At 48.8% G+C, this 26,861-nt stretch overlaps 1 protein-coding gene across 1 annotated transcript in view; it reads left to right on the top strand.

Moving 5' to 3' along the window:
• Nucleotides 1-26,861, top strand: part of LOC113253436 (uncharacterized) — a 147,803-nt gene that overhangs the window by 80,947 nt on the left and 39,995 nt on the right. The window contains exon 6 of the mRNA XM_057306610.1: nt 4,829-4,940. Within this exon, the coding sequence (XP_057162593.1) occupies nt 4,829-4,940 (112 nt within the window). The remainder of the gene's footprint in view (nt 1-4,828; nt 4,941-26,861) is intronic.

The raw sequence follows: 26,861 nt of genomic DNA, 5'->3' as shown, positions 1-26,861 counted from the left end.
ACGAGACACCTAAGTTAATGTGCTATCACAACACGTCAGCATGTGAACCGGAGTGGATTGACGGGCACCTGGTAGAGGTCCGTGGCAGGCCCTTCATTCGCCCAGGCTCCTTCCAAGGCCCTGTACTTGGTAGCATACTTGTCATTTTGTATTCTTAAAGATCCTTCCCCAACCCCCCAAATTGATAAGCTTCGAGGACTCCCAAATCCCAGTGGCCCCAAGAGTTAATCCTTCCCCCATGAGCTTCCTCGCCCTCTCTGCCTCTAGGCCTCTGAGTCAGGGAGGACGACCAGCAGCCAGGACCCTGTCCCTCGGCCCTCTCCTGGCTTCCGCACCGTCACCTGTGCCTAAAGGGCAGCCGTGGGGGTTGCCCAGATCCACACAGAACACCTCCCACCGCCCACACCCACTCTTCCTCCCCTGGGGTTTCTCAGGTCCTCAGAGCCTCCCTGTGGGTTTGGCTCTGAAGCTTGCCACATCCCTCCCCACAAGTCTCCCCACCACACCCCGCTTTGAGCCAGCCTCCTCGAGTGAAGGCCTGCTCGGACTTTGGGCGTTCAAGCCTCTCCCTTCCAGGCCATGGCCTCCAGCTCCATAAACCACAGTCATGGTAAACAGCCTCTGCCCCGAGCCTGCACTGCAGGCCTGTGGGTCAGAAAGGCCGGCCTGTCCTTTGACCAGTTTCCATGTGTGGGAAGAGGCAGCCGGAGATGGTGGGGTGATACTAGACACATTCAAACCATTTCCTTAGGGAGGAAGTGTCATTTTCATAAATACGCTATTTGGAGGCCACCTCTGCACACCCGGCAGGGCCCAGTTCTCAGTCCTGGTTGCACTTTTGAATCAGTCAGTGAGCTTGAGAACATGCTGGGGCCTGGGTCCCTCTCCAGAGGTGCTGTTTCACCTGGTGTGGGATGCAGCCTGGGCAGAAGGCATTTTTAAAGCTCCCCACATGAGTCTGATGTGTGGCCAAGACAGAGTCACTGGGGTGCCTGGGTGGCACAGCGGTTGGGCGTCTGCCTTCGGCTCAGGGCGTGATCCCGGCGTTATGGGATCGAGCCCCACATCGGGCTCCTCTGCTATGAGCCTGCTTCTTCCTCTCCCACTCCCCTGCCTGTGTTCCCTCTCTAGCTGGCTGTCTCTCTCTCTGTCAAATAAATAAATAAAATCTTAAAAAAAAAAAAAAAAGACTGAGAGTCACTGACCACTTCGGGGAACACATTTTGTGAACGTGAAAGCAGACAGAAAAGAAAGGTGAGGGTTGGAACAAACCGAATTTTAGCATGAGTACTTAACAAGCTTGATGACTTTGCCTCCCAGATTTGACCTGAAGAGACACAGCGCTGGCTTCCCCTCCTCCAGCCCACGAAAAGGGAGGCGAGCCCCAAACTCTGTGTGGTGGGTGAGGGTCACCCTGGCTCTGCCCCCCCCCCCCAGGAGGGTCGGAGTTTTAGAGGAGAAGCAGTAACTTTTATGGGAGCAGGGCCAAGTCGTCTTTACTTTGGCAGGCCCTAGGCCTGCGTCAGAGGTCATGGGTTTGCAGGGAGCTTGAATCAGGGGGCTGTGTTTCAATTCCAGCTGCCCCACACCTGCCCCTCCTCCTGTCTCCTCTGCTCGGGGAATTGCACCGTCATTGTTTTGGCTGTTTATAGACTCCAAAACCCACTCACCCTGGACTCCGTTTCTACTTCCTCCAAATCTAGTTGGTCCCCAGGTTCGGGACACCTCAGGATCTCACAGGCTACTTCTGCTAGAAACCGTGCATTCACTTCTGGGCTGCTCTGGACTTCCTGTTTCCTCTCCTTGCACCAGACCAATGTTTCTGTCTTAGAACGCAGTCTCCAGGTGAGCCAAGAGCCAAAACCTTCGGTGACTTCCCTTGGCCTAGCACAGGGGCTCGTCAAGTGTCTGCAGGGGACCAGCAGTAGCCACACTTGGACACCTGTTAGAAATGCGAGCTCCCGGCCCCAGCCCAGGACCACAGAATCGGAGCCGTGAGAGCGCAGCCCAGCGATCTGTTTCAACAGGGCCTTGGGGACTCTGATGTGTGGACTAGACAATTCAGTCCACACTCCTGTGTGTGGCATTCAGGGTCTCCCATGCTCTGGTCCAGTTGACCTGTTTGTCCAATATGGGCTGTTACATCTCCCAGAGCCCTTTCTGTGGGCCTCTGCTCCCGTGGGACTCTGCTCAGACCTCCCTTGGGAAGGCTTTTTACCACTTCTAAGTATCTACATCCATTTCTCCTTCAAGATCCATCATTGATTTTGACAGATTGCAAGATTCCTCCTACAGGAACATTTTTCCTTTCCTGACCTTCACAGCAATACTTTCTTCCCTTCTCTCTCTCTCTTTCTCCCTCCTCCTCTCTTTCTCTTTTTCTGAGTTTCACCTTTAAGGCAGGACTTCTCTCCATCATGACTACCTATTAGAATTGTTCAAGGAACCTCAAAAAATAGGTATACCCAGGCCATACTCCAGAGCAATCAAATCAGAATTTCAGGAGGAAGCCTACCATCATATATTTTTAAAGTTTCCCAAATAATTTTAATGTGTACCTGAAATTAAGTTCCTCTCTCATAAAGCAACCAGAGGGAAAACCATGATGGGAAGAGTTATAAATTTAAAGGTGCACTCAGGTCAGGGCTCTGTCCCAACTGGCCATTTAACTTTGGGCAAGTCACTTCCTCTTTCTTGGCTCTTGCTTCCCAAACTGCCAAATGAGACACTGTTTTAGATCAGCACCTCTCAAAGTTAGCGCTGTCTGGATCCCACCCCTAGAGATTCCCATTTAATCGTCTGGACCCCCCAGTGCTGTTGAGAACCATTCTCGTTGACCTTACCCGAGGGCCCATGAAACTGTGTACAGTGGTTTACTTTGGGGTGGGGAACAAAGATGGCTGCCTCGTCAAGTCCTAGGACTTCTCTGCCCTGGCACCTATTCACCTTCCCTCCCCCTAAGGATGAACTTCCATGCCTCCTATCAGTGATGAAGGGCAAGAGAAGTTTTCCTTATCTGGTAGCAGGAGAGCCAGGGATATTTCCAACCGACCCCACAGGTGTCCATGTTGGGGGTGTGGCTGTTGTGGGGGGAGGTAGATTAAGGACTCGATGAAAATCCTCTCCGGAGGCCTGGCGGAGGGTCAGTCTAGGGGCCCAACTTCAGCAACCTCAAGGCCTGACCTCATGCTTCTCAGCTCCAAAACACTTGTCATGCCAGCCACATGCGGAGACAGGTATTCCTTCACGGTCAGGCCAGGGTCTTATTTAAAGACAGGTATGAGATCAGAGCTCATACGTAGCAGAAGAGAGGCTGCCCCAACCTCAGGCAGCAGAGAGGAGTCAGGCAGCAGCCCGAGGAAGGCAGAATGACCCAGCAGTGAGGGGGTGGGGCAGAGGAAACAGCCTGCTTAGTTAAAGGGTGGGGGCAGGAAGGGAAACCAAAGCGAAGGAAGCACCTTTCTGAGGAAGGTGTTAAGGATCCCCAGAGACCCCCAGCAGCCATCCACAATGGGCCCCTCTGCTTATCTGCCCGTCAGGCTGTTCCTTTGCAAAGGGAACCAGCCTGAGTGCAGGGCAGTCCAGAGCACAGACCCTCCATCTCAGGGCCAGGGGAGTGGAGAAGATGAAGAGGGGAAAGGTAGTCCCTGAGATGTCTCCCCCTCTCTCACCGCCCTGGGCAATGAACCCTTTTCTCATTCTCTGCTGTGCTGTGCCTGCCCTACGATGATGGATTCCCTCTCTCCTAGCCGGAGCTGGAGCGGGGCTGCTGCTGGAGGAGGGAGGCTTCTTGAGGAGGGAGGAAGGAGGGAGGCTGAGGGAGGCCCGAGTTGTTTTGCAGATGAGAAAACAGTCGAGGGGGTGTCATGTCTGGCCAAGGCCAGACTCAGGGAGCCAGGACAGAGGTCAGGCCGTCTGTCTGGAGCTTGGAGCACTAGACCATGCTTCCTGATGACTTGACTGTCTAAGCCATTGAGGAAGAAAATGCACACGGAAAAGGAGCTTTGTTTTGACTCCTAGACACTGACAGGGACGACATTCCCTGTGGAGGGGATGAGAATGTCACAGGGCAGAGGGTGTGACGCGTCTGCACCCCACCCGCTTCCCTGCAAGTGTCTGGCAAAGGCTGGGGGGGGGGGGCAATTCCCCAAGGTTAAGACTCCTGGGGTTGCTCTGGGCAAAATGGAAGTTTGGGGGCTTGAATGTCAGTCAAATAAAGCTTTCTGGTCCCAAGGAGGAAGAGAAATTGTAAAAGTCATGCACCAGAAGGCTCATGGTGGCTTTGGAGGCATTGAATCCCCTTTTCGAGGATATTCTTTGCTTGCCCTTGAAGTCAAAGGATCATAAGGGTCTGAATGCCATTTGCAGGGTATGGCTGGGGTAGGAGATGGGAGGAGAGGGTTTCTGGGCACAGCACGTGAGGTTTGGTGCGGCCCCAGAACTCCACGCAAACAGAAAAGGGCATGGGGGCATTTTTAGACCCCTAAATTGTAAAGTGGGCAAAGAATCCCAAGTTGGAAGGCAACCTAGGTCCATTTAATAGCCGTCCACCTCAGACAGCCAGACCTGCTGGCTTCCCAGATGAGGAGACTGAGGTCCTGGGATGTGTGGCGACTGGTTCTACGGGGAGCTGTTGGCAGACTCAGGCCCAGAGCAAACTCAGCTGAGCCCCAGGCACTCTCCTTGGCTCTGTGGACACTTTCTGCTCCGGGACTCGACTCTGTGCCCTTTGGTCTGCTCTTCATATCCCCGCACTCTGGGAGGGCCATCCCCAGCCCTGTGATTTTTGGCAAATCTCTTAACCACATTGTCATTCAATCCAACCCAGGTGGGGAGGCACCACCCAGGCTCCTGGGAAGCCCGCCGTGACACCCAATCGACCCTTCCCTGCCAAATCTGCCGCTGCCTTGGAAAGGAGAAGTGGTGGGAGAAAGACTGAGGTGAGTTTCCATGGCTTAACAACACGTTTGATAAAGGCGTGGTCTATGCAAACCACCCCCTCCCAAAACACCTAGAGAGAAGGTAAAGAAGGAATGTCCTAAATGAGGAGCCTTCACAAGATCTTCCTTGCTTCCTTCCCACACCAATCCACAGGATTTGTTTAAGAAAAAACCAAAAAGTTGAGGTGCCTGGGTGGCTAGTCGACTAAGCCTCCGCCTCTTGATTTCAGCTCAAGTCATGATCTCAGGGTCGTGAGATCGAACCCCGCATCAGGCTCTGCTCTCAGCAGGGAGTCTGCTTGAGGTTCTCTCTCCCTCTCCCTCCCTCATGCTCTCTCTCTCTCAAATGGATAAATAAATCTTGAAAAAAAGAAAGAAAAGAAAAAAAAAAAAAAGGAAAAGATTGAAATGAGGCCAGACATGTTGGCTGTCCCCAGAGAGAACAGGCCAAGACAGCTGTCAATGGCATCAACCAAGCCTGCCCACAGAAAGCCATGGAAGGAGCCACGGTTTAAAATGCTACTTATTTCCCTAGAGAATTTTAGAACTGGCAGACCCTTGAAGTCTATCCCACCCACAAAAGGGGAAAACCAAGGTTCAGAGAAGGGAGGGATGTTATCCCAGCTCAAACAGCAGGGTCAAGAGAAACCCCAGCTCTTTCCTGCTGTCTAGGGCTCAGCTCCTTCACATGGGCTGTTTGTACAGGTGAAGATCAAGGCCGCATCTCTGTGTTGCTCAAGGAGCCACTGATGGCAGCCTGCCAGGCGAAAGCCTGGGCCAGACTCCTGGCCTAAGAACAAATTTCTTTGTCTGGTGGATCACACTGCCTGTGGAGCTCCTGTGGGAAGGGTAGGGGAAGCCATAGTTCCTGAGCTATGGGTACAATCCCAAGTCTCTCCAAGAGCCACCTGAAGGGAAGTGAGCTAGGAGGGGAGAGAACATTCGTGTGGTTAGCTCTGCCACTCGAAGCTGCCTCTAACACCCTAGAGACACTCCCTTTTGACAATGGAGGTCAGGCCCCTGGTCAGGGGACTCTGACAGCGTGCCTGGGAATTACCGGGTACTCCAGGATGGGGTTCATGCTGTGGGGAGGCCGGAAAGCTACTGGAGAGAAGGAGCAGAGTCCGGGGAATGTGTAGAGGTGATGGGGCCACTCTGCTTGGGTGCGGGGGGCAGCATGGGGCTGATTCTAGCAAGGGAGACAGGCCTCGGCTGTGAGGAGGAGGGTGCGGTGCAAGACGGTAAGCAGGTAGGGGTTCCCCCGCCCACCAGTGACCAACGTTGTCAGCCACAGAGCTTGGGGGTTAAGAGAGAGGCTTAGCAGTGACACAGAAGGTCCTGACTCAGCCTCTCTCTAGCTGCGTGAACGTGGGCAAGTTCCTTAGCTCTTTTGAGCCTTAGTTTCTTCACGTGGATTAGAACACCTACCTCACGGGTTATTGTGAGAATTCAGTACAGCAACTCCTGTCAAATGTTTTCCACAGGGGCTGGTATTCAATATACCATTATTATTCCTAGGTTTTTCTTTAAGGGATCCTTTCCAGACCCCAGAAATCTCCTTGTTTATAGGACAGGAGTCTTTCTTTGGGCACCCAGGCGAGATACAAGAGGGAAAACAATGTCTGTAGTGCTTTTTTGGTGGGATATCACCTGGCTGTGTTGCTTTTTACTCCAGCTAGAGGATGTGGGGGTGTAAGCTGAGGAGGCCTTGTAGGCGGCCCGTGGCTACAGGATCTCTTACAAATGTTTCCAAGGCACAAAGAGAGGCTGCCTTCTTCTTAGGACATGGGTCTGAGATGAGGTCCCTCCATTCGCCACTCTTGCTCAGGCCTCTCTTATCGAAGAGGCCCTCTCACACACTGCCGCTCTGCTCAGGTTCCTCACGGTTGGTCTCACAGGGTGGGAAGGGGCCCAGACAGTCAAGTGGCGTCTGGCTCAGGCTTCACCTACCACTTGCCTCTGGGAGCTGCCAGGCTCAGCACTCCTCAGAGGGAGCCGGGCATCGTCTGTGGCTCCCTCTCTCTGAGGGTGTGGGCTTGCTGGTCCCAGAGGCGGCTCCCCATGGGGGCCCGAGGGCCCTCCCTCGGCCTTCGGGCTGCATCACACCCAAGGGCTCTGGCTGGCAGGAGGATTAGGAAAATGCTGCACTTCCAGGCAGCCCTAGGGAGGGGCTGGGGAATCTTCGTCAGATCTGGAGGCGGCTTGGGAACCAGAGCAAGGGTTTGGGCAAGATTTCCTCAGGTCAAGGTACAACTCCCTTCCTCCCTACCTTCACACAGATTGTAGCTTCACCTCAAAATAAACTCTGAGCAAATATTTAAAGAAGAATTGAGGGGGGAGGGAGCAAATTATTAATCTTCCTGGGGCAGTCACAGGTCTTAGTAGGAACATGACTTCCTATGAATCCTTAAAACAAACTGCGGCAGAGACTGCCAGAAGTCAGGGCAATCTTGTTTTCTTCTTCCTGGTCGTCAGCTAGACTACATTTCCCAGACTCCGTTGCAGCTAAGCATGGTCATGTGATGGAGGTCTAGCTGGGGGAATGTGAGCAGGAGCCATGGGTGCCACTTCCAGGTCCGGCCCATCAGAACATCTCAGGTGCACTCGTACATGTTCCTTTCCCCTTTGGGCCAAGTGAGGATAATGCCCGGGTACCCTGGAGTGCCACGTATTATGATGGCTGTGTCCATCCACATGCATTCCTGCAGACCCAAGTGGAAGAGGGTCACTGGGTTGACTCCTTCACCAGTTCAAAACCGATACATGAACAAGAAATAAACACCTGCTGTATTCGAACTGTTATGGATTTTGGAGTCTGTTTGCCAGAGCAGTGCATTTATACTAACTCACATAGGAACGAACATTTGAGCTAGAGGCACAGTCTCTAGTCCTTGTAATCTAGAAACCTATACCATCTATTTTCATTATTTGTGGTAATTAGGTTCTGTAAAGTTGCTGAGAATATTCAATTAGCAAATACTGAGCCGCTGCTCCTAGGAGAAATTCAGGGTTAGCTCTCTGTGAGTCTCTGGTCACAACATTTTTATCAATACATAATCTTGTTTGATGTGTGTTTCTGTTTAAAGACAGCTTATTTAACTATATTATTGGTTCATTAACAATGAACTCACAGCCAGCAGCGCTGTAACTCACAGTGGACTGAAACTTATCTAGCATGCATGTTATTTGCTCTCCAGGGTACATCCCAGCCTTCTTGCACTAAGGAACACTAGACGGCATGTTGGCACTATCCTTGGGGATCATTTTAAAGAGTGAAATCGGTTTTTTTATTTTTTTAAGTACAAAAATGCAAAAAACCCCCCAAAAACCAAAAACCCCAAAACCCCACCCTGGCACTAAACAGATTGTGAAAAGGACGCTTTACCTTATGAGAGCTGAAACAAGAAGGCACGACATGGACCTCCCCTGGGAACGTGCGTGTCAAGGGGCTCAAATTTTTCATTCCTCTGCAAATGTCTACGAATGACGGCCAACGCACCACGGTATTGACTGGGGTTAAAAATAGGTGAATCCACAAGTGATGAGGATAGGCTCTTACTAGATGCCACCGGAGTCCTCTGAGCCGGTATCGTGTTGTGCACGTCCTGGCTGGTCAGGAGGACCGGGACGAGCTGGACTGTGGGAAGTTTCGCGCTGGCTGGCAGCACGCATGACGGGGTGTGTAGAGACCGTGTGTGCGGCTCCCAAAAACCTGGTGGGTGGGTACCTGCTGCCTCTACTTGCAACGGCTTGTGCAAGGATGTCTTTGGGCTGAAGATAGCACCAGGGTCTGCCCCTCAAGCCCTGTCATTTACAAGGGGTGGCAGGATCCCTGGCAGGATCCAAGATAACTACTCTCTTAGTGGCTGATTTTTAGGACCAAACCGTGGGCCCATTTTCGGTTGCATGAAAACACCACGTTCTTTCGCACTTTAAGTCTTTATGTTGGTGTTTCTTTCTGTGTGGAATTCCATATTCTTCGTCTTCTCTTTCTTCGCTCTCTACACACTGGCTGCCTAATGTGTATTTACCCATCAAGTCGTGGTCACTACTTCCAAGTTTGGATTCCAAGTCGGGATTCGGTGCCCAGCTCTATGCCTCTCGGGGCGCCCTGCTGCCTGCAGGGTTAGTATTCCTTACCTTACGTATTTTTCTCTCTCCTCGACTGGACTGTAGCCTCTCTGAGGGTAGGACACTCATCTATTGTATCCCTAATCAAACTGCCTTAAATAATAAAGATGTTATTGGCTCTTAGAAAGAAACATGCTAGAAGGTAGGCCTCAACATTGTTTTAACTCAGTGGCTCAAGGATATAACCAAGAACCCAGCTTCTTTTGCTTTTTCCTCTCTGCCTTCATCCTGAAATGGGCTCCCGTTTGAGTGACACGGTGTCTGTGAAGAGCCTTCAGGATACCAGCTTTCTTGTCCGTGTGCAGAGAAAGGACAAACACATGGATTGTTTCTCCTCCAACCATCACACAAAGTCCTGGGCTTCTGTCTGATTGGATGGTCTGAAGTCATATGTCCCCTCCTGAAGTGTGGAAAGAGGAAGAGGATTACCAGGATTGGTTGAGATCTTAGAGTTGGGTTGGGACCAGTTAACTGTCCCAGACTGAGTGACTGTTATAAAACGGGGGAAGGGTAGAATGGGTGTTGGGGAGGCCAGCCGTACCGCCCAGAAGACTAAGGGCCTGTGGCAGGAAGGCCCCTGAGACAGCAAATTCTAGAAGAGTTAGGATCCTGGAACAAATTATTAGAGAAGAGGCTCAGACTCACATGGACAATAGGGGAACCGTGTCCTTTTTAGTGAAGTAGAGGGATTTGCAGTGAGGCAGGTGTTACATTTAGAACAAAGGCCCATTAGGACTGGACCATGTTTCTGCAGCTTCCCGGGAGAGGACCTCGAGGAAAGAGAGTCAGGCACCCCACCGATGGAGAAGCTTCCCCCTTTGCCGTTGAGTCAGAGGAACGTCGCTCATCTAGCAAAGAACTTTCTTGGTGGCCACTGAAAATAAAATGTGCCCACATGCAGCACCCCAAATGAATCTCCAGAGCAGTTGTCCAGACCTTGGCTTCTTCTAAGAGAAGGAATTGGTTAAGACCACGCTTCTCAACCTGGGGCACACAGCCTCATTTTGGGGGTGGTGACCCAGAGAAGGACATTAATCCAGAGGATAAACTTGGTACATCTTCATGGGCTATGAGGTCATGGAGTGGGAAGTAATTTGAAATATATTTACAATAAAACACACCTATATCAGAGAGGAGTAGGATACACATTCTGCAAGACTTTCTAAGCTTAACCCCAGGCTTTAGGGTGAGTTTGGGCATGAGTGTAGGCAGGAGGGAGGTTGGGGGTAAGTGTGCAAAACACGCAGGGCCGCTAGCAAGCCTCTGGGGGTAGGCTTTCATTTTCTTCTCAGTTTTTGAAATACTTTAGGGAGAAATGAGAAGCACTGGCTTTAAACTGCAGGTGTCAAGGCCTGTCCTCAGGGCTGGGCACTAACACCTCTGTTATGAAACGATCAGACCGCAGAGCCAGGTTAGGGGGCAAGGTTTCTGCCCTCCCCACTACAAGACAGCAGGATCCTTCCAGAGCTGTGGTCGGGTAATGCCCCTTGGCTTGATCTAAGACAAAAGGATACGCATTAGAGTGAAATCTGTGCTTGAACTAGTTATCTTCAAGTGAGGTAGGTGCTAGAATCTGTTACATCTCATATGTGATGCCATTTGAACTCCTGGCTGTGACCCAAGGAAAAAGCAGGGGGCGGGGTGGGGATCCGGCCCGGGCACCACATAAACATTCTGCTTATCATTCGGCTCAGTGCAGGGAAGGTTATGTTTGTTTGAGGTCATTACCTTTTGTCTTTTCTTTCTCTCTCTTTTCTTTTTCATAAATCTCAGTTCTTGGCATGCGACTTCCCCTCTCCCAGGACTCTCACTGCTCTCTGCATTTCTTCTGGACAAGGGGTGCTAACCCTTTAATCTTCGTGATTTTTCTCGGAGTGCCCACTCAGGTCCGGAGGGAAGTGTCTCTCGGGTTACTCAATGAGTTTTCGTCCCTGAGGGCTATCGGGAGGTGAAAGGATTTGGAATTCCTTCTCTTTTTCATGAAGAACTTTCTCTGTTCTTCCTTGGGTAGTTCTTGAATGATCCAGTCCTGGGGCGCTTAACCTCTTGATGTCTGTGAGTGTTGGAAATTTCCTGTGTGTGCCTCGGCAGCCGACTTCTCTGGCACGTGTTCGTGAAATTCTGCAGGGTGGCCTCTCTCCCACAAAGTGGGACCTGTTCTACATGGGCCCCGGAGAGGAAGGAAATGTCAGACAGGTGGAGTTATGAGAATTACATGGAGGAAACAGTCAAAATGTCACTTTATAACTAATTCGAGTGTAATAGAAATGTAATAATGTACAGTGACCCATTTTACATTTACATAGCATCTTTCATCTGACTGTGGAAAATATTCATCTTTTCAGTGCTACGGTCTGGTTTATGCGAGGAGTGCCATCTGTGTTTTGTTTTGTTTTTTTCCTCCTCCCCAAGGCAAAGAAGGAGTAACTGACTTATTCAAGCTCGTACAATAGCGCCTCAGATTTGAGAGAAGTTGGTGTTGGTGTTATTTTCAGGCCCTGGGGACGGGGGGGGGGGTAGGGGGGTGGGGGGGGTTGGACGACAAAGACGGCTTTTCTCTGGCCAAATGGTCACCCCGTGAAATCCCTCCCCGATGGGCGTTCTCTCAGGTGGGTAACACCGACTTAGTTAAAAATATGAAACCCAACCAAAGCGGACCCGTGTGGCCTGTACTTTTCACAGGTTTCTGTGAAAGGTGGGGGAGTGGCATGGCCTTTCCCCTTTGGGATCTCTGGTGGTTCAGGAACTCGTCTGGTTTATTTCCTGAATGCCGTTGAACCCTTGGCAGACCTATTTCAGGGGTCCGGGCGGGTCTTTGAAGGTCATGGTGTCAGAGTTTGGGGATAACATGAAGCCTTCAGCAGCATCCAGGGAGATCGGGGGGGGGGGGGCATGTTTTATTTTGTGATCCAATGTGTCTTCTTCCCAATCCCCATAAAACTATGTCTGGAGGATAAGTTAAACGCTTCTGGAAGCTAAATTTAGATCACTTCTGGATCTCACTTGGTAAGAGTTATGGAGATCATTGGATCCCTCTCTGTGTTTATTTATTTATTGACTTATAATGTACAACTCACCTGTTTCCACAGGAGAGTTTAGGGATAGTAGGACAAACATTTGAAATGATCATCAGAGATCAGTAACAACGGAAGAGGGGCAGGGACGTACTCCGAGTCCTCAGCTAACAGTGATTCTGATCGGGTAGTAACTAGGAACCGAAGGGCACACGCAGGGAGAAGGGGGACACAGCAAGTTATGCGGTGTGCTTCATCTGGCAGAAAAAAAATGACAGTCGTTCAGATGAGGAGACCTTTATCTAGCACTGCATTGATTTCTGAAATAAATTTATGTCAAAAATCTGTATATAAGGCATTTTGAAAAACACGATGACTCTAATTTTAGCTGGACTTTGGCCACAGATGCAGCTGTGTGGGGGGCAATTGTGACATTTTGGACACTCCCGGGAATTTCTTTCTGTCCCCCCCTCCCTTTGAGGACAGGGGAGCTTAGGGTCGTTGGATGCGGGCAGGTGTCTCCACGTCAGTTTTGGGGAGCAGGCAATAAAAGTTGGCTTCCGGCCAACCCAACAGAAGAGGAAGCCTTTCAGAGGACGGAGGAGTGGAGCCAGTCTGGGTTCCCTCCTGGCGTCCAGGCACAGGTCCTGGCAGACAGTCCCTTTGGGGCTCAGCAGTGGATGAATGCCGTGCTGCTTTTCCTTCGGGCATCACTGTGCTTGGGACAGAAATCCTAGAAGAGAGTCCGGGTGGCACAGCGGGGGTCGTGTGACGGCTCCTTGTTAGGAGATGTCAAGGAATTTCGTCCGCCTTGCCAAAACTGCCTACGAGGTGGGGAGAGGACAGAGCCCTAAGGGACACTGGAACTCTGTCAAGAGAAAGGCCTCACTTCCAGCGGGGTACTCTCACTCCCTCGCACACTGGCTTTGCTTCAGGAAATTTCCTGATTCAAAAATAAAGCTGCTTTTTACTGTTTTCCATTATCTGAGCTTCTCCTTGCCGGGTTTTGACCCAATGATTGTCCAAGGCGCATCAGTCTGAAAGCTGGGAGAATATGAATTTTCTATCACCAAGAAAGGGGCCTGTTGAGCGATTCCCGGGGCCGCCGTACCACTTCGCCACCGTCTGGGTGGCTTCAAACAGGAATTTATTCTTTATTCTTTTCCAGTTCTGAAGGCCAGACGTCTGAAATCAAGGTGTTGGCAGGGCCTGCTCCCTCTGAAGACTCCAGAGGAGAAGCCTTCCTCGACTCTTCCAGCTTCTGGGGGTGGTGGCCAATTCTTGGCCTTCCTTGGTGGGCCCCCACATCACTCCATTCTCTGCCTCTGTTGTTACTCTCTGTCATCTTTCCTGTGTGTCTCTCTTCACATGGTGCTTTCCTCTCGGTGTCTCCTCTTCTTTAAAGACATTAGTAATCGGATGTAGTCCCCACTCTCATCCAGTATGGCTTCAGGTTCGGAATGTTTGTGACTCCCCAGATTCATCTGTGGAAATCCTCACTCAAATGGGATGGTATCAGGAGGTGGGGCCTTTGGGAGATGATTTGGTCATGAGGGTGAAGCCCCATGAATGGGATTAGTGCCCTTATAAAAAGAGGCCCCAGAGAGCTCCTTTCCCCCTCCTACCATGTGAGAACACTGGCTATGAACCAGGAGATGGCTCTCACCAGACTTCCAGGCTTCAGGACTGAGAGATAAAATTTCTGTTGTTTATAAGCCACCCAGTCTGTGGTAGCAGCCCCAACAGACGAAGACAAAAAACCCGTATGACCTCATCTTAACTGACATTTTACTGACATTGTCATGGAGCCTATTTCCAAGTACGACCCCATTCACAGATTTCAGATAGACACACATTTTGGGGAAGGGACACTACTGAACCCAGGACAGGCAGACAATGGAGTACGGTCCTCCAATGGTTGGTGAATCCACTTTAGATACAAAACCAAATGGGTCTGACCTGGAATTCATTGAGAAGGAAGCTTCTGGTAGTGGAATTTAATAGGGACTTTGTTTTCTGACCAAAGACCTTTTAAAATTGCTTGGATTTTGTAACTAGGGAAAAGAGGTATTATAAATCTCTGGGATGAGTTTGTGAAAACTTAGTTTTTAGGGAGTCTCACATTAAGTCGGTTTCAGTTGCTCTGCCATGAGAGAAAATCATTTTCTCTTTCCTCTGTGGATGAGTTCACGGTTTGGAGCAGGGCACTCCTAGACCTTAATGTTTCCGTTCATCGCAGCCTGTTGTCCGCTTGGCTTCAGGCCTCCTTCTGTCTCTGCCCTGCCCCTCTCACGTTTCTTTCTCCAAATTTAGAACTGACAATCCCTTGAGTTACTTTAAGGAAGAAAACAAGGGGTCTGGTCTCTCAGGGAGCTTCAGAAAGAGCACAGGAACTCAGCAACATGAAGCGTTTTGTCCCTCTCAGCTTTTATGCGCACTCTGGACCGAGTCACAGAGATGTGGTTCCCATGGTGACCCACCGGCATGGCCACAGAGCCTTTGCTGGGTGTCAACTCAGCTATTTCTTCCTAATCTCATATAACACAGCAACCATATAGAGAAATGCGACTGGGCTTGACTTTAACATGGCTTTTTATTTTCCTGACTCGGGTCTGGCTGGCAGGATGAGGGGCGGGGTTTTGAGCAGCGAGGCTGGAATGGTGGACAAGGGCCAGCTGACCAGGGTCACTGAAAGCCATGCTAGAAGTAACTTCATCTGGGAAGCTTCTCTTTCTCAAATTCTGCTATCAGACCACCTGCATCAGAATCCCTTGTGGGCCCCTGTTAGAAATGTAGATTCCTGAGCTCCACCCAGACCTTCTAGAGCAGAATCCAGGGAGTGGCTCAGAAGTTTGCATTTTTTGCAAGCACCCCAGGGGATTCCTGTGCAAACAGAAGGTTGGGAACTACTGCTGTAGGTCCCTGGGAGCCTGGCCGGCGGGAAGCAGACGTGGGGGTCAGCAAGAGTACTTCGGTCCTGTAGGAGCTGCGTGCAGCTAGGTGGCTAGTAGCCTTTTATGAAACACTTGCCTGCTGTGTTTCCTCGTGCTTTGCCCTACTTCAGATGTCTTAGAAAGCAGCTCGTTGAATTCTTGTCACAACCTCAGCAATAAGTTCTGCTATTAGCTCCACATGGGGGAGGAAACTGAGGCACAGACACTTGCCCAAGGTCGTACAGCGGTGTGACTTCGAAGCACATGTCCTCAACTACGGTAGTCTGCTGAGATGTCAGGTGCAGTGACTGACGGGCGGAGGGCCTTGAGGAAGGAGAAATCAAGGACAACCGAGAGGACGATGGAACCATTCACCTGAACCTGGTTGTGAAGATGTGCTCTTAGGTTGCCAACACCTCCGCTCTTTGTTATGAGCTCTTTTTTTTTTTTTTTTTTAAGATTTTACTTATTTGACAGAGAGAGACAGCCAGTGAGAGAGGGAACACAAGCAGGGGGAGTGGGAGAGGAAGAAGCAGGCACCTAGCGGAGGAACCTGATGTGGGGCTCGATCCCAGAACACTGGGATCACGCCCTGAGCCGAAGGCAGACGCTTAAGGACTGCGCCACCCAGGCGCTCCTGTTATGAGCTCTTTAAAGGTGGGAATCCTGCAATCACTCATGGCTTCCAAAAGGTAGCCCATGTCTGGTTGCACAGGTACCACACTCAGGATGAGGAGATCAAAATCTTAGAATCCCCTCTGTCAATTATTTGCTGTGTGGTGGGTTAGTGACCACCCGTTTCTCCATCAGAGAAGAAAGCCCTACGTGTGATGTTTCCTCCTGTGATGTGAACAAGGCTTCAGGATGACACAGCTCTAGGGGGTGCTGTTCACTTGGTGCTCTCGAAGATAATGGGAACGATGTACCCCGGATTGTACGCGCTGGGGTACTGGAGAGGCAGATGATCAGGGCACCTGCTAGGGATTGAATGAGTTAATACAGGCAGAGTGTTCAGATCACGCCCGGGATATGCAAGTAGGAGCTGTTATTATTATTATTATTACCTCTAAATTTCTTCCAGCTTGAACACTGGGTGTCTGAAAACACTTGAATGATTTTTTCCCCCGCCTGAAGTAAGGAAAGTGGATTTGAACTTGAAGGACAAAAATAGCCTAGCAGACAATTTTCTCTCTTAACTGGTTTGTTCCTCTCACCTAGTTACCTCGATTGAATTCATTTGGCCCCCTTTCTGGCAACTTCTTCCCTGGAAATTTCCACCCCCAGGTAAGCGAGGACAGCACAGACCTTGGCAGAGGCTGACTAGTCCAGCATCTTCTCCACCTGGCTGGCTCTGTCTCTGCAGCTGATCAAAGTCATTTGTGGACAAAACATTTTCCAGTGGAGGGTGCTTTGCCTACGGTAAGCACTAGCTGCTGGGCCGTCTGTACGTTGTTGCAGGAAGCCTGGAGAAACAGAGATGCGTGTTCTCAAGCTACTTGTAGATGATAATTGTATAAAGAAATCTAGACTAAAGGAGATGATTTCTGCTGTTCCTACACCATATTATCCAGGTGAAGGCACTTTCCTCAGGACATTTCCTGAGGACGTGTGACCTCATACTTAAGTGTAGAAATGGTGTCTTCTGAGGAATTTCAAGAAATTCCATCTCTTTTTATTCGTTCATTCAACGAACTTCTATTTGGTGTTTATTGACCACGTTCCGGGCATACATTGTGTATCAACAACCCTGTGTACTATTTATGTAGAATTGAGGACAGAACACTAGTTTTTAAATCCTCCACAACCCACTGACTTTGCCAACTCCACTAGTTTCAGTTTTCTATTCTCGTTACAGGGACATTGTGGACGGGGGTCAAAAGTCTTCATACACATTATGGATGTCGTATGTCAATAGGAGGTTACCAATATTAGGGATATTAGGAGTGTGTTGTTAGGGCAAACCTTAACTGTATAGACCACAGTGGGATTCTTTTTGATTAAGAACATAGTCCGATGACTTCTCTCAGGACAGGCAATAGGAGAGAGCCTGTTATTATAGTGGAAAAGCAGGCTTTTGGCCACTCACTTTATGTGTGGGCATGAATGAAGCCTTTAAAACCCTCTAGGGCATGGGGGATTCCTTACTTCCCACATACTTTTCCAAAGTCAGTAACCCTCCAAGGCTACTTGACTTCCAGAGTTTTTCCCCAACCATTCACTGCTTCTCTGTTTTTCTGTCCATGCATCTTCCTAATACACCTTCTAGTGGGCAGGAGATAGCCTCCTCCTCACCTCCATGGGAATGCACTCCTGGAAAAGCCAGTCAGCCAGGAAAGAGAGGCAAGGGCAGGTAACAAAATACTTCCTATTAGGTCTAGTTGATTCCTACCGGGCAGGGGCTTGGACGATTTGACCAAGATTCTAGCCAGTTAGTGGAGAAGAGAAAAGGCTGAGGTGAGTGCTCTGGCTCGGTTTTATTTACCAAATTGGAGCTGAGTGATGTGAGGAAGGTCAGTGTCCCTCTCAGACGGCTCTGCTCCTGAGTCATGTCCTTGGTGAGCCCATAGGCTCTTGAATTTGCAAAGGCACCGTGTGATGGGGCTGCATTCACAAGTCTGTAGGCAGCTGTAGGAGTTCCGGAAAGCACTAACTACTCTTGAGGACCCTAAGAACATGTCTTTGGGCCCATCCTGCTCTTCATTAACCCCTCAGATTTCCTTTTGGAACATAAGACGAGGCAGTCTCCTGGGCCGCTGTGGACTTGACCACTCTCGAGAGCCGTACTGTCCGGTATGGCAGCCACCGATGAGTATCGAGCCCTAGAAATGTGGCTAATCAGCACTGACGTTTGTCGTCAGTGTGAAATTGTCACCAGAGCCTGTGGGGCTCGATCCCAGAACGCCGGGATCACGCCCTGAGCCGAAGGCAGACGCTCAACCGCTGTGCCACCCAGGCGCCCCTAGATAAAGTAATATTTTAAAATTAATTCTACTTGTGGTGGTTGTTGTTGTTTTTTAACGTGGCCACTGGGAAACTAAAAGTTGCCTGTGTGGCTCACATTTTATTTCTATTGGCGAGTGCTGGTGTCAGTGCCAAGGCTCTTACCTGAAGGGTCTTGGAACTCAGAGCTAGAGGTTTGGCAGAGACATAAGGTGTAGGCCTCCTTTTACTGGGGCGTCTCCCACTTGCTGTTAGCTTAGGCCTCTCTCTGCCTGGGACAACATTATGCACTCAATCACACTTCTCGTTTGACTCACTTTGAAAACACTAAAATCTACTAATTATTTGGATTTCACCATGCTCCTTTGAAAAGTACTGTTTCTAACTGATATGGGCTAAATTGCGTCCCCTCAAAATTTGTATCTGGACACCCTAATCCCCTGTGCCTCAGAATGGGACCGTAGAGGAAGAGCAGGCCTTTAAAGAGTAACTTTAAGGTAAACTGAGGCTCTTAAGTGGGGTCTTCATGCAGTCGGGCTGGTGTCCTTATAAGAAGAGGAAAAGCTGGATGCAGGAGAAGACACCAGAGCTACCCATGCACAGAGGAAAGACTATGTGAGGACCCAGCAGGAAGGCAGATGTCTGCAAGCCAAGGAGAGAGGCCTCAGGACAAGCCGAACCTGCCAGTGGCGTGAGCTTGCACTCCCAGCCTCCACAACTGTGAGAAAATGCATTTCTGTTTTGTAAGGCCCCCAGTCTGGTAGTTTTTCATGGTAGCCCTAGGAAACGAAGGCACTAACCTTGTCCTTGGTAGAGCTGGAGAAGGCTTCGTGACAAAAGAAACCCATTTCCCCAAGGCCAGAAATCTGCTTCCTGCAACAATCCGTCGGGGCCTCAAGGAGAGCTGGGAATGCTTCTCTCTCTTGTTGCCTCTGCCTGAGCTCGGCGTCTGCGCTCCAGTGCCCGTGCCCATATTGTGTGCTTCTCCGGCTCCTCTCCTCTAACAGTCCTCTTTGTTCTCTGACAGATGATGGAGGGCACGTATTGCATGGTGCACTGGGTGTTATACACAACTAATGAATCATCGAGCCTTACATCAGAAACCGGGGATGTACTGTATGGTGACTAATATAATATAATAAAAAATCATTTAAAAAAAATCTGACAGATGATGGAGCTTGAAGAAGCACAAATGTCAGAGAGCTGGCATTCTGAAGATGTGAGGGAAGGACCAACCTTAAGGCTTTAGATCTAGGTCTGTGTAAACACACAAAATCCTTTTCTTCTGTCAAAAGTTCTTTCAATAAACTAAATCGAATGAGAGACGAAACCATCTATATTAAAATGTTCACAGGATTCTGAACACGTTTATTGGTAGAAAGAATTGAGTTTTCTAGAAAACTTATCTCCACTGGACAGTAGGGGTAAGGGGAGGATGCTGGGCCATATGACTTCTAGAGTTTTCTTCTAAGAAGACCAATAAGTCTAACTTTCTGTCCGAGGGGTTTATCCACGCTGGCTGGGAGTGATCTCTGGGATGGAGAGAGAAGCATTCAAATCAGGTACATTTTGGGGCTCGTGAACGTCAGAGGAAGCTTTGCCTTCACAGACAGTTGCCTTCTAGAAACAGAATTCAGGTCAATCCCTTTGCCAGTGAGTCTACAACCTGCCTTCTCAACTCGGTCAGTAGAATAGGCATAAAAGGCCCCAAGTCACATTGTCTCCTTAGAGAGAATTTTTGAACTTTCAGAACATGAGTCTGTAAACTGGCTTGGACACAGAATTCACTGAAAGGGGAAAAAGTACAAAAGGCTAGGATAGATTGAAGGGTTATCGTCTTGGCATCCTCTAGAACAGCTGTCTGGCAAATGTTACACCAGGTCTGAGATTATTTTAGGAACTTTGTCTTGGAGAAGAACACGTAGGGAGAATACCAGACAGATTTGCCATTTTTTTTTTTTTTTGGTCACAGAACAAGGGTTTCAAGGACACTTGTACTTTCAATGAGATCATCCTGGCGATGGTCTTATTTTTTGAAACTTAAATCATGTCACTTCTAGCAAATTTATAGCCAAGTGTGGTTACGGCACTGAGTTGATCCCAATAGCTATTTAGGTCTTCCTCCTCCTCTTCCTTTTTCTTCTTATCATGACAAATAGAATATTCTAAAGATGTTTTATTTCACCAAGCATCAGGAGAAGCCCATCCCAAATGAAATACATATTTAGCTTTGAAATGATCAATAATAGCTTCTTTCTTCAGTTTTCCTTTCAGACCTTATTTTTCGCCCAAATGTCATATTTTCTGGGCTCAGTGAAACAGATTATGCCAGAGAGAGAGAGAGAGAGAGAGAGGGAGGGAGGGAGAAAATAAATGAGAGGTGTGAGCAATGGAATAAAAAGACAATGATCAGAGCATAATAAACTCAGCGTTAAGGCTAAGGGGGGGTCTGCTCCCATCGGGGAGAGTGAGAATTGCGTACCATGAAATCTCACTGTGTTCTTGTTCACATCAGAATTCCAAGTGAAGGAGCCATTTGTCAACATGTATCACTTTCATCAAGGTAGTGTCTGAACTGTGAACACCTGACTCACAGCCATTACCTGAAAATGATGAAGTTAGGGTGTGTGTACGTGTCCGTGTGCCTATTGGTTACTTTGTATGCTAATTATGGGGAGCTTTTGCAGCTAATCTGGAAATCCAACTATAATTTACCACATTTCCAAGCTCTAAATAATCATTAAAAAAAGAACTTTTGGCTGATGACAAGATTGTGAGTTGGGGACAGCCTTTCCACTTGGAGGGAATGGAGAGTCAGCGCAGCTTCCTATGGAACTCCCTGGCAATACTCCAGGCATTCCCCAGGAGCATCATTTCTTCAAAAAGGAAGAGTCGAAATAGCTAGGGATCTGAGTGAGACCCAGCACCCGTAGGGGACCCTAGATGTTTGCAGACTTTAGTCACCTTTCCGCAAAGGAAATGGGTATGTGCTAACTGCACGCTGCCTCTTATTCCCAGCCTTCACTTTCTTCCTCTTCTGCCTTCCCCAGGTTATATTAAGCTTAATTATAGGTTTACTAGGTGTTGTAGATTTCCTAAAGTCTGCAAGAAAAATAGACTTTCCAATCGACCCATACAATGCTGAGTGCATTAAGACCCTGAGGAAGGAAGGAAGGAAGGAAGGAAGGAAGGAAGGAAGGAAGGAAGGAAGGAAGGAAAGAAGGGAAGGAGGGAGGGCGGGCAAGCCAATCATTGGGCGGATAAGTAGACACACATACTGAATAGTGTTTCATTGGAAATTCATCACTTAGCAGTAATGGCAGGAGAACCCACAGGAGAATCCAGCGCAGGAAGGTGTACTGTTCAGTGTGGTGGTAGGTCGGTGATGCTTTTGTGTATCTTACACTCCGATGATAACATATTCATTTCTGGTGCACACCCCCCCCCCCCACCTTGAAGAAACTCAACATTCATGATACAAAATTAGATTTTGTTTTTTAAAAACACATTTATTAAAGTGTTCCTTTTAGTGGGGACCACTTCAATACTCTTAAGTGTTTTCTTTTACAGACCTTTTTTTTCATGGAACGGGTCAGATTTAAAGGTAAAATGAAAGAGCCGCTGCTAACTAAAGGTTGACTGTAAGGGACATTCAGGCCCCATCAGTTTGAACGGGTGAGGATGTAGGACTCGACGTTCATTGCACGCGTGACTTTGTAGCATTGCGCCAGGCTGCTGGAACCAACAGGTTACTACCCTGTCCTTGAGGGAGGCAGCCTATTTCTTGGGAAACAGTGACAAAAATATGCTTACTATTCACTACTTCGACTTCTTTGCGTCTAAATTTCTTCTTTAAATTTTTTTTGAAGTAATTTTATACTTACTCAAAGACGGCAAAAATAAAAGAACTTCTTTCCTTGAGCCTGAAAACTGTAGTGTACAATTCCTACAAACAAGGAAATTACATCATTGTAATGCGATCATCAAAATAAAGAAATTAACACCGATGCCTTCCGATCATCTAGTCTCAGATGCTGTTCAGGTTTTGACAATTAACAAAAGGACCCAGTTCAGGGTCACCTGTCACGTCTCCTACTTCCTTCACTCAGAGCACTCCCTCGGTCTCCCCTTGACTTTAGCAACTTTGATACTTTTGAATATTACATTCTGTTTATTTTGTAGAATGTCTCTGTTGGTATTTGTCTGATATTGCCTCCTGATTTTTCATTATAAAATTGTTCTCTCTTTGTCATGAATAAGAATTTTGTGTGGAAGTACTCTGAAACTATGCAAATTTCCCATTTCTCTTTCACTTTTACTTTACCCCCAATTTTAACATCTGCTGGTGTCTCTTGGATGAATTAATTATTGCTACGATGGCCACTAAATGGCAATTTAAAAAATTCCATCATTTCTCCATCTATTAGTTGGTATTTTACTGTAAGGAAAAAACTTTCTTTCCTCTCTCTTTTTTTGTATTAGTATGGACTGAAAGAGTCCTATTTTACTCAATAATTACAATGTATTACTCTGTCATTACTTATTTTGATAAGTAAATTGCCCCAGATGTGACCAGTGGAGGTGTTTTCAAGTTGACCTCTTTGTCTTTTTGATATATTCATCATTCTTTCTTTTCTTAAGATTTTATTTATTTATTTTTGCAAGAGAGAGAGAGCACGAGCGAGCGAGCACACAGTGGGGGGGGAGGGGCAGAGGGAGAGGGACGAGCAAACTCCCCACAGAGCAGGGTACCTGATGCAGGACTCAATTCCAGGACCCTGGGATCATGACCTGAGGCGAAGGCAGACACCCAACAGACTGAGCCACCCAGGCACCGACATATTCATCATTCTTTGAGAGGCTGTGAATCTTTTGAACAGAAACTCTGCTGGGCTCAACAGAAAGGGGGCTCCTCTTAGAGTCTGGAGACCTGGGACTTCAGTCCTCTTGGCTTTTTTCATTCCCAGTTGGATATCCTTGGGAGAGTGGCCTTTCTGCTTGAAAACATAAAATGGAGATAATCAATAGCCACATTATCTGTACCCTCTATATTGATTGGATTAAATCTGTACAAGAGGAAGCATGATTTCAATCTTATTAATCATGAGACTTGGCATTCATAAACATTCCATTGCATTTGCAAACAGTCTATGGTTCAGGGTTCTTGAGTCTGAATGAGGATTGCTGAGACCATGGCAGAACATCTAAAATCAAACAAGTTAGTTATAAGCAATTACTTTCCAAAGCAAAAATTATAAAAGAACTATGGAAACATTTCAAGGTAAAAATGATGTTTGGGGCACCTGGGTGGCTCAGTCTGGTTAAGCGTCTGACCCTTGATTTTGGCTCAGGGCATGATCTCAGGGTTGTGAGATCGAGCCCCATGTTGGGTTCCCCGCTAGGTGTGGAGCCTACTTGGGATTCTCTCTCTCCCTCTGCACCCCCCCCCTTTAAAAAATGGTGTTTGATGTGGGATGACCATGGTTTTAGGATGCTTAAATGATACTGAGTGAAGCACCCAAACGAGGAGAGTGGAGGCCTTATGAAGGATCTACGCCAGCTGGACCAGTTCGGTGGTTAGAGCCCCGTTCCTGGTGGGGAGGGGCTACAGCACCGAGGCTGACGGCCAGACTCCAGTGGAGAAGTAAGCCCCTTCCTGTGCTGCATGGTGGAGCAGGAATCAGCCCCTAATTCTTATGTGACCCTGGGCAGACTGCACCCCTCTCTGGGTCTCAGAGTCCCCAACAAAGCGAAAAAAATGTGCAAAAAATCCTTTAAACTCTCTTGTGCGCCTAAACCTTCTATCTGAGTACGTTGGACATGATCTCTCTAGAACTGCGTGCACCGTCCCCTGAGCTCTGGTTCCAGGAGCTCTTTATTTTGAACATCAGTTTCTGCACAGCCCGTAATCAAGGAGTCAACGTCTCTCATGGCTGGTGTCCCCTCCGGAGAGGAAACAGCCCAGCCGGTCTTGTGAGCTGGTATTCTCCCCTTCGCACATAATTGCAGCCCTGCCCTGGGGACTGGGTAGAGAGAACGCGAGGCTTTCTTCCTAATCCATTAGTTTACTGGTTTGTCGTTCTTGCCTTTAAGAGTTATGTTAGAGGGAGGAACTCACGAAGAAAAGGTATCTTGCCAAGAGGGGCATTAGTTTTCTATGGCGGCCGTAACTGATTACTACAAATGGGGTGGCTTGAAACAACAGAAATTTATTTTCTTACGGTTCTGGAGGCCGGAAGTCTGAAATGCCGATGTCAGCAGGGTCTCGGGCTCCCTCTGAGAGCTCCAGGGGAGCATCGTCCCTTGCTTCTTTCAGCGTCTAGTGGCTCCCCATGTTCTTGTCATCTAGTTTCTGCGTCTGTCTTCCCCCCTTCCCCTTCGGGAGGGTGCTCGTCATTGGATGGAGAGTGCGTGCGGGGAAATGAGGGGGGGACTTATTTAGAGATCCTTATTTAATCACATCTGCAAAGACCCTTTTCTCAGATCAGGTCCCATTCATGGGTTTGGAGAGTTAAGACAGAGACATATCTTTTGGGGGGCTACCACTCAACCCACTCCAGGTGGCTTGACGTTTGGGCTTCCAGCCGGGCCCACAAATGCTTGGCTGGTGGCGGGTAGGGAGGGTACTGTTTGCAGTGTCAGGGAGAGGGAAGGATGGAAGGGGTGTGCACCTGCCCCCTGCTGATATCGGCCGGTGCTGTCGTCACAGCCCTGCCCATTAGTGAGGGCCATTCGGGGTGCCCATCTCTCTGCCTTTCCAAAGGAAGATACTGTATCGGTACCTTGGGTTTGGCTCTGCGACTGTCACAGACACCTCCAAGATCTCAATAGCTCACAAGCCAAACATTTTTTTCTCGCACTTGCCTGAAGTTTCTGACAGGCTGACTGCAGGACTGCTCCAGGCTGCCTTCGCTCTGGGACCAGGCTGATGGAGCGGTTGATTTGGAAGATGGCCAGTCTTGTGGCAGAGAGAGAAAAGCGTGTGGTAAACCTCAAGGTGGCTCTTGAATCTTCTGCCTGGAAGTGACGGGTGTCACTTCTGCTCATTTCCCCGGCCAGGGCAAACCATACGGCCAAGTTTGATGACAGCGAGGAGGAGAAATAGCCTCTCTCCCCAGGGAGGGGCAGGGAATGTTTATGAACCACAGTCAGGCAGCCCACAGGTGCTGTAGGAGGAGCCCCTCTGTCTGCTGAGAAGCCGCAGAGCTTCCCACACAGGGAAGGCGGCTGCTCGTCCAGGCTTTCTCGACACTTCTCTGAGCACCGTGACTTCTGCGTGTTCTGGCTACACCCTACTCTTTATTCCATGTTCCGGTCCCCCATCCCCCCTCATTCCTCATCTCCACAAAAACAAAACAAACCAAAACAAAACCTTGAGTTATGGTTGCGTGCCATTGTCTGGGAGACTGCTGGTGGACTTTGCTTCCTAAACAGCCCACACGGGGTGTTCAGAGCATGGCTATTTTCACAGCAGCCACAGGAAGAACACTTCCCTCCCTCCTCCGTTTGCAGAGTCTCGGAGAAACGGTCAAGGACTCGGCCCCGGAGCCACAGATGGACTTGTCAGGGGATTCCAAGACCCTTTAGCAACTGAGGCAGGAGAGGCATTGGGGGAGGGAGGGGAGTGCAGCTTCTATGAATCTCGTGTTTCACGGCTGGACCGCCAGCCTTCTGCAAGGCCCCGAAATTGTAAGTAAAAGCATGTGAGAGTCCGTGTCCAGTGCATGTCTATTTTCTGCTGGGGGCCACAGCTTACATCCCATTCTCAAGGAATACGTGAACCCAGGAAGATCAAGGACCACAGGGTCTAGTCTCATCCCTTCATTATACGGGTGCTATAGACATGGAGGTTTGGCTCCTCGTACCAAATGGACTGACTCTATGTAACATATTAGCTGATAACGTCATCAAAAGCGTTTCCCCTAAACCCTGGTTTTGCTTCAGTGAGTTCGTTTCTCTAATATTACAACATACTCGGGGAGAAAGGAAGACTCGTTGGAAAGTTACATTGACTTTTAAAGCCACAGGGGTATCATTTGGGACATTCCTACCTTGGTGGTTATTACCCTCTGAGTGCCTGCGGAGCTACCTCCAGCCTTCCCTTTGGTCTCCGTGGGGACTCATTACGTCTCTAACAAGCAAGCCTGAAGACTTATAGCGCTGGCTTACCAGAAGGGTTTGCTTCGGGAATTTCACGAGCCAGGGCTGCTGCTGTCTTGCGTGGCAATTTACATCCCGTGAAGCAGAAGAGGGAACGACTAGGGCCGATGATGGTAATAGAATTGCATCAATATTTCATGGCTGCCAGGCAGAGAACCAATATGTGTTAATAGCACAGGCCTAGCTAGCCTCCTCCTTTTTCATGAAACTGGCTGCTGGTGAACAGTATTTCCTTTGTACAGATAAAGAAACCGAGGATCAATAGTTTATTAAATATTTATTATGTAATATTTCCTAACAGGGTCCTTGGATGGGGCTTCAGGGGTCTGTGAACCCCTGAAATGATCTATCAAGACAAGTATGTATTTGTATGTGCATTTGGGGGGAGGCGAGAGAGAGGAGCGTGCGATTTTCATCAAATTCTACAAAGTTCTGTGACTGTGAAAGGTTCAGAGCCACTGCTATTGTAAAATAATCGGCAGGTTAACCCCAATCTTGACACGGAGCCCTGTCTTTTTGACGAGTTCTCTCTTTTTGCCTTGGTTGCTGACCTCCACAGCAGCAAAGTAGACAGCAAGAAGGATGGTGGAAGAGTCCTATTTAGAGAAGTTTCCCTAACTCATCTCTGCCCCGGAAAGTTTAAAATCTTACTTCTAGTTACGATAGTCCTGACTATGCTAGAGGCCCAGTAGGTTACAGTGGAAGGAAACACATCAGGATTCATGGATGGGAAAACTGAGGCC

This window comes from Ursus arctos, unplaced genomic scaffold, assembly GCF_023065955.2.
Source record: "Ursus arctos isolate Adak ecotype North America unplaced genomic scaffold, UrsArc2.0 scaffold_4, whole genome shotgun sequence".
NCBI lineage: Eukaryota > Metazoa > Chordata > Mammalia > Carnivora > Ursidae > Ursus > Ursus arctos.
Note: the sequence above shows the minus strand (reverse complement) of the source record. Positions and strands in the feature narration are given on the sequence as shown.